The sequence below is a fragment of the Malania oleifera genome, chromosome 3 (genome assembly GCF_029873635.1).
Source record: "Malania oleifera isolate guangnan ecotype guangnan chromosome 3, ASM2987363v1, whole genome shotgun sequence".
NCBI classification, from domain to species: domain Eukaryota; kingdom Viridiplantae; phylum Streptophyta; class Magnoliopsida; order Santalales; family Ximeniaceae; genus Malania; species Malania oleifera.
The window spans coordinates 114,586,139-114,598,187 of NC_080419.1; the positions used below are offsets into that span (position 1 = coordinate 114,586,139).

The window sequence follows — 12,049 nt, forward strand, 5'->3', positions numbered from 1 at the left end:
ATGGGAAATTTGTAAAAGTTCAAGGAAAAGGTGCAATAGCAAAATGCAGTCCAAATCAAGTGAGCAAAAATTCATCCATGATGTTCTTTAAGACTTCCCCAGTCTTGCACACAATCTCTTAAGTGTGGGGCAGTTAATTCAAAAAGGATATCAAGTTCATTTCGAAGGAAATGAATGCAGAATCATAAACAAGAAGAACTCACTGATGGCTAAAGTTGAGATGACTCGAAACAAGGTTTTTCCACTCTCGATCAACTACACAAGTCCAGTGGCTTTGAAGAGTGAAATTTCAAACGAATCTCAACTATGGCATCTCAGATATGGGCATTTAAATCATAAGGGACTGCAGCTTCTCAAGCAAAAAGATATGGTTCGTGGTCTTCCCCAAATAAATCAAATTGAAGGAGTTTGTGAAGGCTGTATTTACAGGAAGATGCACCACCTTCCTTTCCCCAAAACTTCTTGGAGGGCCAAAGCTCCTTTGGAACTTGTTCATGCGGATATATTTGGTCTCACAAGAACACCATCTCTTGGAAACAAAAGGTATTTCATCCTTTTTGTTGATGACTTTACTAGAATGATATGGTTGTATTTTATTTAGAAAAAATCAGATGCCTTCTCAATATTTTTGGAGTTCAAAGCCCTCGTTGAAAGGCAAAGGGGGATGAAAATGAAGACCTTAAGAACTGATCGTGGAGGTGAATTCATATATTACCCGTTCATGAATTATTGCAAGAAGGCATTCAAAGGCAACTAACAGTGAGTAGAAGCCCTCAGCAGAACGGAGTTGCTGAAATTCATGCCATCACTATGACCCCAAAGATTTTTTCGCTTCAGGAAATGTTCAAACTGAAAAGCCCACGTAGAATGATTGTTGCTCGTAAATTTGGCACACACAGGTGCGGAGTCCATGCGAAATAATGGAGAAAATTGAGAAGCCAAAAAAACAGTGTGCTGAAAGAAACAGACCACCATAAAATCTAGAAGCCCAAAATAAACAACGCAGGTACAAAGAAAAACCAAGAACAACCTCCCTGCATTAAAAAATTAAATCTTGAACCAAAAAAACTGCACTTAAAATTAAATCTTGAACCAAAAACCTACTGTGCTGAGAAGATAAGTGCCAGAAACAGCAACAGAAAGCCGTTGCCTGCTTGCCGAAGGTCACAAACAGCAACAGAAACTGGAGGAATAAGTGGCAAACCAGAAACCTGTTGTGCTTGCCGAAAGTCACAAGCTTGCTTGCCGAGGGTCACAAACAGCAACAAAAACTGGAGAAATAAGTGGCAAACCAGACACCTGCCCTGCCTGCTTGCCGAAAGTCACAAACAGCAACAGAAAACTGTTGCCTGTTTGCCAAGAATCACAAGGACATAAACTGGAGGAATAAATGGCAACCCAGAAACCCGTTGTGCCGACAGCCACGCAGCCACAGAAGTACCGAAAGAACAGAGAAAAATTTCAGGAGAGAAAACCAAACCACAACAGCCACGAAACGGAGAAGACAAAAAAAAAAAACTAAGCGAAAAAAAACCTAGCAGTCGGCTGGCTCTGATACCATGTCAAATATTTTTTGAATGGCCGAATGAATTGGCCTTGAGTTCTGTATATTATACATAGACTTTGCAAGAATGCTATACATGGAAAGTAAATAAGGTCTAGCATGATTCTAGCCCCATACAAGTAAACTATAATCTGTCAAGCCCTATGCATGTAAACTAAATATATGCTAACTATACAAAATAATGAATTGAAATATAAGGAAATAAATGTGGGCTGAAGTAAGGAAAGAAATCTTTTGCTTTGCTGTTTGCTGTTCCGCTGACAATTCCACTGGTCTGCACACCAGACAAAGAGAAGATGTTAGGTTGGAAGAAATTCCAGGAATTTTCAAAAGGGACAGCTGGCAAAGGCGACAAATTTAAGAATCAACACGAGTTGTCAGGCCTCAATTGTAGCTCCTTGATCATGCGCAGAGACCGCAAGCTCAAGAAAGAGGCAGGGCTTTCAAGAGTTAAACCTCCATATCACCACAAATGGATGACCTCTGTTTAGAGGCCACATCTAGAGCCCACCTAGCAATCGAGGGCTGTAGCAGCAAGAACAAGAAGGAGAGAATAGAGATCTTGCAGAATGGAAGAAGATATTCCAAAAGCAACTCTGCATAGACTTTCAAAAATATACCAGATGATAAAATTGAATTTGGAAGCAGGGTTTTGAATAACAGGCAGCAGACAGCCAATTTGGAGGGTGAAGAGTCTAGTGCAAACTTGGAAGAGGATGAAAGTTATTCCCCTAATTCTCACTCTTCCAAATAGAAGGACTTCTAATTGAGCATTTACGTAGAAAAGGTGGGGTCTCAAAAAGATAGATATGGGAACAGATCAGAAGAGGTATGCTGCAGGGACTTCAGAATCTGATAATAATATTCAGAGAGGTATACAGTCTAAGATCAGGTCCAGATTTGAGAAGACCTTTGCCATAATCCTTCTGTACACAGCCTGCAATTTAGTTGCACAATAAATCCCTTGTGCCCAACACCTTCCTAATTTTGGTGACAAAGTATCTTGGAAATGACAATCCAAAGGCCCCGCAGGTAAATAATGTCTTTTCTAAATACCATCCCTAGTTTTTCGGGAATCTCATACACATTTCAAGTCACCTTTGTGTCATAGGGAATCAACTGAAGAGCAAACTTCCAAAACTATGGGCTTTTTAGATGATGAGAGGGATATCAGGATCTCTTGGATGAGCTGGATCTGGCTCTCATTATCCTAGAGGAGAGACAGTTTGAGGACCGATTTAGGAAAGGAAAAGGGCTAAGAAATTGAGCAGGGAGTTGGATAGGCTCATGTCATCAATTAACTACGACAAGAAAGGCAAGTCCTCAAAAGTCCTTATTACTTTGTAAAATGAAGCATCTTTCCCGGAATGTTTGAGCACTAGGGAATGGGTAACAGGAGAGTGGTTAAGGAATTAGCAAATAAGGTCAGTCTTGAAATTTTGTTTCTTTAGGAGACTAAGTTGAGGGAAGTTGACTCTTCCTTTTCAGAAGTATTTAGAACTCTACGAATGAAGACTGGGTGGTTTTTATCCTTTGTTCAGAGCATCTGCAGGTCAAAATTAGTCTTGGGACACGAAGGTGTCTTCATTAAGTATTTCCTAGAGGAGTCTTTCTCTTTGTCAGTTGTGGTTCACATTATTTTATGGTGCTCACTCATCCTCCTTAGTAAACTCTTTCTTTGATGAGTTAGTAGATGTTTTTGGCTTGTGTAGTCTGCATTGGTGGCTTTGGATGTGTGGATGGGAGAGGGGACTTTAATGTTATCTATAGTTTTAAATATAAATTAGGGGGGTTGAAGATCTCTAAGAGAATGAGGAGGTTCGACTTCTTTACTCGGGACTGTGGGCTCAAGGACATCCCTTTAAGCAATGGCTGCTTTACCTAGATGGCACCATGAGACAGACATGCTTCCTCTCACATCAACGGATTCTTGTTTACCAACATGTGGGAAGAAACTTTTCCGCATCTTGTGTGGGAGACCCTTTGTAGACCATCATCCAACCATTGCCCTTTGCTTCTAGAATCAAACCCAATGTAGAGGACCCCACCCCGTTTTGTTTCAAGAACATGTGGTTGACACACCTCTCCTTTTGGGAGTGTGTGAAACACTGGTGGGGAGAGTGCTAGGTTCAAGGTGGGAGGGCTTTAAATTGATGAAAAAACTGAAAGTATGTCACGGTGAAGTTGAAACAATGTAAATAAAAAGATCTTTGAGAATATTAAAAATGGAAATGAAGAGATCTTTCTAAATATTTGTCGGGTCGGATAGGCTCGACGAGTATGGATTGTCAGATGAGGAGGCTAGGGCCAGAAGGTCTACCTCTTGCAATGAGTTGGAAGTGCTCTTATTGAGGGAGGGAATGAGTTGGCGCTCGAAATCAAGAGGGAAGTGGGTCAAGGAAGGGGATTGCAATTCCATTTTTTTTTTTTTTTAAATAGGGTTGCAGGAAGGAGGAGGAGGAAAGGTTTTATCAAGAACTTGGAGTTAGATTCTAGGAATTTGGTGAGGGACACTCTTAGATTGAGGCTTATATTACTAATCTTCACAAACAAGTGTTTCATGAGGAGCTCCTAAATAGGCTGATGGCAAAGGGCCTCGATTGGAGGCCCATTAAGGTGACTTCAGCTCAATGGCTTAAGAGATCTTTTAAGGTTTAAGAAATAGATAAAGTGATGTTTAAGCTAAGCAAGGAGAAAGCTCCTAATCCAAACAGTTTCACGATGACCTTTTCTCATGAGGTCTTGCAAAAGACATTTCAAGGTTTTTCTAAGAGTTTTATCATAATGGGATGGTGGGTAATAGTGTAAATTCTGCCTTATTAACCCTAATCCCCAAGAAGGAAGACCTATGGGAGCAAGGGACTTCAAATCTATTAGTCTTGTCACTAGTCTTTACAATATTCTCACCAAGGTCTAGACTTTTAGCTAAGAGATTGAGAGAGGTTTTGAAGGACACAGTGACCATGGCACGATTAGAGTTTCTTCATGGAAAACAAATTTTAGACACCGTGCTCATAGTTAATGAGGTGGTAGTGGTGGGGGACACGAGGAGCGGGAGGAAGTGTAAATTATTTAAGATGGATTTCAAGAAATCTTATGATATGGTAAATTGGGGTTTTTTTGGAGAAGGTGATGTCTACTAAAGGTCTGGGGAGGTATGGAGAAAGTGGATCAACAATTGCTTAAGTCAAATTTTTAACATTTATTGTCAATTCGACAAATTTGATGATGATACTATGCTATTTCTTGAGAACAACATCACAAAATTCAGCGAGTTCATTATTTTGTTAGATTTATCAAAAAGATCAAAAGATCAATTTGTCCAAGAACAGGGTGGCTGGTACCAATTTGGGTTATAGGGAATTAGAGAGTTTTAAAACCCTGATCGTTGTGTTTCTCTTGAGTGGCTATTTCATATCTTGGCCTCCTTTGGAGCAATCTAAATTCTGCAACCTTTTGCAACCCTATGATTGAGAGAGTGGGCAAAAGATTGGAGGGGCAGAAGAGGCCATACTTGCCTTTTGGGGGTCGTGTCACGCTCATCACTTTTCAACATCCCTATTTACTTAATTTCTCTTTTTAAAGTGCCCTTTAATGTTCCTAAGGATCTTGAAAGGCTAATGCGTGACTTTGGCTTCGGAGGACAGTACGAAAGACCATCTAGTTAGGCGGTAGTTAGAAGCATGGCTTTAAATTTCCATGAAGTTGTAAAAAATTTTGTCAAAATTTCCGATTTCTGTCACCCTCAAAATCGAAATCGCAGTCGATTTCTGTTTTACATAATTTCCATCAAAATTTCAACAAGTTATCCAAAATTTATCAAAATTTAGAAATTTTAGTGAAACTTGACGAACTTTTAACTATAGAATGAAATTTCCTCGAAATTCAAATGAGATTTGGGAGCAAAGTGAAGTTTTTTTCTTAATTTATTTTACTTTTTTATTGAAACAAAAAGATTATTAAGAGGGCTTTTGAAATTATATGGAAAAATAAACTTACAACAACATTTTTATCTAACCATTCATGTCTAAATTATCATATTTGTATAATAAATAATATTTAAATGATTTAAGAATTTAATTTGTATTAACTAAATATGTTTAATGCACATTATCTTACAATATGTTTGACACACAAATTATATAACAACTTTTCCACCTCATACACAACATAGATGTATTTAACTTGTAATATATTCATCCTAAAACTTATATTATTACGTCTATTAACCATTTCTAAAGTTTCATAAAAGAATTCCACGCTTTACTACTGATTTACGTTACTTTTTCAAATCAAAATTGGAATTGACATTGAAATCACGGCCGTTACACTTCGTAACGGTCACTGGCCGACAGCCCGCTAGTCATATGCATCTGCTTGTTCTCCTTCAATTCGAAGGACGATTCCCTAAATCCCCACTTTCCCCCTCTCCCAACCATTCTTCCTTAGCAGATCTGCCATTCAATCTGCCATTCAAAAGATTGAAAAGAAGAAAATTGTACCTTTGATTTGTTGTTGGAATTGGAATCTAAATAAGAAGGCTTCTTCGAACTTCGAAGCCTCAAATCTACCCACCTAAAGCAGTTGTAGACTCACAGCCTTGCAACAGCTTCGCGAGTCATCAGTGATAGCCCTGTAGCAGCTCCGCCGCCTCCGCGACTCGCTAATAGCTCTACAGAAGCTCCCTCCGCCAGTCGTCACCACTCGCCAGCGGCCAGCCCTTCGATTTCGACTTTGGAGTCATCAACCATTCATCGCTTCGAGGCTCCTCTCTCACCTTAGCACTCCACTCTCCAGCGCACAAAGTGTATGAGAATAAGACCCACTGGCCACCTTAACTTTTCATTATATCTTCTCTTCAAAATATTATATTTTGTTGTAACTTGTATGTTAAATTGAATAAAAAAAGTAATTTAATATAGTAAAAAATTAGAAATCAACAATAATGATACGTAAAATATTTTTTTCTTAATTCACATATATTTTAATTGCTTTATTTTTTTATAAGTAATTACGAAAGGTTAGTTCCATCACATATTTCCTTTTTCTTAATATTTTTAAGTTTTAAAACATCACTTTGACCTTAAATTTGAAATTAGGTAAAAAAAAAAATCTACACATGATCTATTGTTTGTTTTTAGTCATCAAATAAAGTAAAAAATGATATATTAATAAACAAAATTTTAACTTAATACATTATAAATTCTGTTTTTTTAATTTTTTTTTTAAATTGATTTTTTTTTTTTTTGGTAAAAACAAATCCTAAATTAGTCCTTGTACTACTAGAATATCTAGAAAAAAATATTTTAATTCTTAGACTAAGAAAATGCTTAAAAAGTTAAATAGTCAATTTGTATTGTATGGATCTCTATTAGTGAAGTATATAAAAGTAGAGCAAAAGTCTCTTTCACCTTTAAAATTGCAATGTTAATTTCTTATAGTTATAAATGAAAATAAAATCAAGTTATAAAAAATAATGAAAATATCTTTTTAAAGATATAGGAATATATTTTTTTTGTAATTATCCACACACTTTAAAGATATGTATTTATTGAAATCCTTTCAACAAGAGAACACATCCCTTAAATATATGCATAAACACATAAATTATTATTACATGTTTTGTTTAAAAAATATGTATGTCCTTAGTTGGTCAATTAAACTATTATTCTTCATTCAAAATCACACACATTCCAAGGTATATACTACTAATTACTTAAGAAGTTGATAAAACAAATATATTTTTAGTAATTCATTTAGTAAATCACAATGCTAAGTCTATATATATGTATGTATGTATATATATATATGTATGTATGTATGTATATAACAGTGCAGTAATGTTAAATCCTTACTAGTAGTACTTAGGAAAATCGTTTATATATGTATATATAGGGTAGGGAAACTTAATCCCATTAGGAATACAAAATATCCCAATCCAAGTCCTTAATGGATTCAATCCCAATTGATTTGGAAATCCTAACACATTAAATAAAAATCCCATCATCAAATAATCCTAAGATTAAATAGAATTTATTGGGAATCATAATAGACTTAGTAGAAATCCCAATTGATTTGGGAATTCTAACATTCTCGCCTCCTTCAAATCAGCCTTGTCCTCGAGGTTGAGCAGCAATAAACTCTAGGAATCTCTCCTCCAAGGAATCATAAGTTTCCCAAGTTACATCTTTAGATGGTAAGTGAGACCAATGAATTAAAACTTCTATGATGTCTTGAGTTCTACATTGGACCACCTAGAGATCCAAAATTGCTTGTGGTGGCACTTGAACCCACCCTTAGGTGCCCATGGGAGCCATCACACCCAGTCTTTTGGTTTGGCGCTAGCAAAGCAATGAAGATAAGTCTCCGAGCACCTGTTAATAAATTTAGTGTGCCCATCTGATTGTGGATGATATGCAGTGCCCATATTCAATTATTTTCCTTGAAAATGTAAAAAATCATTCCAAAAGTTTTTGGTAAAGACTTTGTCACAATCATTGACAATAGATTGAAGAATTCGATGCAACTTGACAATATTCTCAACAAAAGTACAAGCAACACTTACAGTAGTATAAGAGTGAGTTATGGCACGAAAATGAGCATATTTTATGAGACCGTCCACAACAACAAAATAGTAGACTTACCATGAGAAGATGTTAGTCCCTCAATAAAATCCATGGACATATTAGTCCAAGCGTCTTTTGGAATAGGAAGAGGCTGTAGAAAGCCTGGACTCACCACGGTTTTTTCCCCTTTCTATAGTTGACAAACATCACATTCTGCTACGAACTTTTTGATTTCACCCTTCATTCCCTTCCAGCAAAATTCTTAAGTAATGCGTTTGTAGGTTCTAAGAAAACCAGAGTGACTTGTAGTCGGTGATGCATGTAATTCTTGTACTACGTTTTTCTTGTGGGCTGAATTAGGCACTAATAAAATCCTCCCTTTATACAATAAGTTTAAAGAATCCCAAAAGTAAGGAGGGACTGAAGTTGGCTCTTTTTGTAGGTTTTGGATAATACCTCTAGTCTCTAGATTTTGCCACCATTTCTTCCTAATTGGTTCAAGAGTAGTACATGAAGGTACAAAAATAACTATAAGTTCAACTTGTTCAAGAAGTCGTGAGAGTGCATCTGCCACCACATTCTTGGTCCCTTTCTTGTAAATAATCTCATTGTCATAGCCCAAAAACTTAAGAGACTCACTTTTGTTGTTCCATGGAAGAGATTCGTTGTTCCAAAAAATATTTCAGACTCTTGTGATCAATTCAGATTCGAAATTGCCAACCAATTAAATACAATCTCCACTTTGTAATTTCATGCACTATGGCTAGCATCTCTTTGTCATAAACAGACCTGCTAATGTGGGATGGAAAAATAATAATAATAATAATAATAATAATAATAATAATAATAATAATAATAATAATAATAATAAGCCTTACTAATAAAAGCAATGGGGCATCTATCTTGCATTAAAATTGCACTAATGCCAATTCCTGATGCATCAGACTCAATGATGAACACCTTGTTGAAATTTGCTTGGGTAAGAACTGGTGTGGTGGATATTGCGTGCTTATGCTTGACAAAGGCTTGTTCATATTCCTTACCCCATTTGAATGCATCCTTTTTCAATAAAGCGATCAGTGGAGCAGTAATCTTTCTATAATCCTTGACAAACTTGCAATCAATTAAACCCAAAAAACCTGGCTAGATTGATGTTGTAACTTCGGTGCTCAAAGTTGTACCAAGCAACCATGTCTCTCCTTTTTAAGGAGTTTCTCCATACAAAGGCTTGAAACTGTGGTGGCATTACCACAACATTTGCCTTTAAGAGTCACTCTCTAGCCACTCATAGCGAACTTCACAATCAATCTAGCCAGGTTTTTTGGCTAACATGTCAAAACCACTTCATAGTCTTCTAGAGGCAGCAAAAAGAAATCAACATACAAGCCATGGTTTTGCATAGTAAGTTTAACCTTTAGACACTTGCTCTAACATGTCAAGGTCCTTCCATCTGCAACCTTCATATCAAACTTTTCACATTGCTCCACAGGATAGGCTAACCCTTTAGCAATTTTAGTGTCCATGAAACTATTAGGGCTACCCATATCAATTAAGATAGTAACAGGTTGACGTTTTAGAAAGCCACTAATTTTCATGGTTTGAGGATTAGCATAACTAGCTAAAGCATGAATTAAAGAAGTGATAGATTCATCATTATCCTTAGATTCCATGCCTTCCTGAACTGAATAAGCGGGGTGGTCATCCTCAACCTCTTCTGGCTCCTCCACTGGTTCAATCATCAACAATCATCCCTTTTTGCAGCAGTGCCCTCTATACCACTTTATCACAATGCCATCGCATACCTTTTGTCAATCTCTCTTTAAGTTCCTACTGAGTCAATCGTTTGGCAAGAGGATTGTGAGCAACAGGCAGTGTGATAGCATTGCTGACAATCTTCTTGCTAATGGTCTTGTTGTAGCAACGTCATTCTTCTCCCAATTTCTCTTCTTCTAACTGTGCAAAGCAAATTGCAGCAGTCATAGTTTGCGGCTGACATACTTTGACCTCACACCAAATGTCAGGTAGGAGACCTTCAATAGAAGTACTGGCAAGTTGAATTTTATTCCAATTTTTAGTCCCGTTTGACAGCCACTCAAATCGTGTCTAGTAGTCCAATACAGTGCTAGTTTGGCATATTTTAGCAGGCTCACCATCGATATTCTCATATCCAATGGGCCCAAATTGGATGAGTAATCCAGAAACAAATTCTACCCATGAAGGCATTCCAGAACAAGCTTCAAACCAGTCATACCATTGAATAGCGTTGCCATTCAAACTAATAGAAGCAATCTCAACTTTAGATGTTTCTATAGGGCAGTGAAAGCGAAATTATTTTTCAGCCCTAGAAACCCAATCAGTACGGTCATCACTGTCCCACCGAGTAAATTCCACCTTCATAAGAGAAGGATCACAATCAAGCTCTCCTTGGTAACCTCCTTTTTGTACGTACGGCTGCTCCCTATGATTAGCTGATGTAGAGGCCTCATCTTCTCTCTCCTTTATAGAAGATGTAGTGTGTACGATACCTGGATCCTTGAGAGATTGCTAAGTATAGCCTTTAGCCTAACTTCCATTTGGTACTATACTGAATTTTCCAAGGCCATTGTGTATGAGTGAAGATCAATAATTCCAAGATCTTGCTTTTGTTGGCTGTTTAATGGCATCCACAAGAACGTCTGACCTGATATCAAATGATAAAACCCTAGAGTTTTATCATGGAGAAATTGGGGAAATTTTAAGAAGGGAAAATAGTAAGAGAAAATAGGGTTTGATCACTTCGAGAGGATCTGCCTCCAAATTAGCCAAAGGTTATAAATTATATTATAGCTTGAATCGAAAAGCCCCATAGGGACATATACGTAGGTACAAGAATTTACTCTTACTAGGAATGTAAAATATCCCAATCCAAGTCCTTAATGGACTCAATCCCAATTGGTTTGGGAATACTAACACATAAAATAAAAATCCCATCACTAAATAATCCTAACATGAAATAGAATTCATTGGGAATCAGAATAGATTAATAAGAAATCCCAATTGATTTGGGAATCTTAACAATAAAGTGGTGTTCTTGGCTTCCTTTGGCCCATTTGTTTGGATTTTTTGGGGTTTTCTGCTGTTAGACCTTCAAAGGGATTGGAAGGCAGCTCCATTAGAATCTTTCGGGTTGATGCTCTCTGTCCCTGAGGACACCTTGTCCTCACTGTTGTGTTCATTGTTTCAGTTCTTAATAAAAATTTCTATTGTCTAAAAAACATTTTGACCAGTGTTACTTCCATTTCCATTTCCTTTTATCAAAGTATACCATAGGAAACATGTCTGGAACCATATGCTTTGGCTCCCAAAATGGGAAAACATGTTTTGAAGACTCTGCGAACATGTTTCTTTCTTTCTTTCTATATTTCTGTCTCTCTTTTTTTTCCCTTTTTTAAAAGATCACACAAATTAAAGCATGAAAAAGCAGGAAAAAAATGAGAAAAAAAAAACACACACACACACAAAAACAAAACAAAAATGACACATTCCTAAATGCTTGGTGATGATGTAAACCAAATAGCAGAAGCAGCAAATGTGATAAAGGATTACAGCTAAGAAGGTTTCGTTAAGGAACTCAATTTCAGGATTTTTATAATATCAGCTTTATCCAATAAGAAAACCATAAACATTATAAGCTCAATATAAATATAGATGCTAAATATTAATCATGTGGAGCTCCTTAACATATGTAGACTCTCAAATTCTCAGTATACAAGAATTTTGTAAGAAAAAAATAAAGACAGATCACAAGGCCCTGTTTCTAGACTCTACATACCTGTACAGCTTTTGGATGAAGGTGCCATGAAGCTCCCTTTTTGAATGATTAACCTAGAGCACATTAACAAAAGGTAATCATGAGATGGGATTTTTTTTTTTTTTGTTA

The 12,049-nt window shown here is 36.7% G+C and overlaps 1 protein-coding gene across 5 annotated transcripts in view; it reads right to left on the minus strand.

Moving 5' to 3' along the window:
* Positions 1–12,049, minus strand: part of LOC131150789 (dynamin-related protein 3A-like) — a 103,790-nt gene that overhangs the window by 18,980 nt on the left and 72,761 nt on the right. For all 5 annotated transcript variants that reach the window (XM_058101748.1, XM_058101751.1, XM_058101750.1 and 2 more), the window contains one exon: positions 11,942–11,994. In XM_058101748.1, coding sequence (XP_057957731.1) covers positions 11,942–11,994 — 53 coding nt within the window. The remainder of the gene's footprint in view (positions 1–11,941; positions 11,995–12,049) is intronic.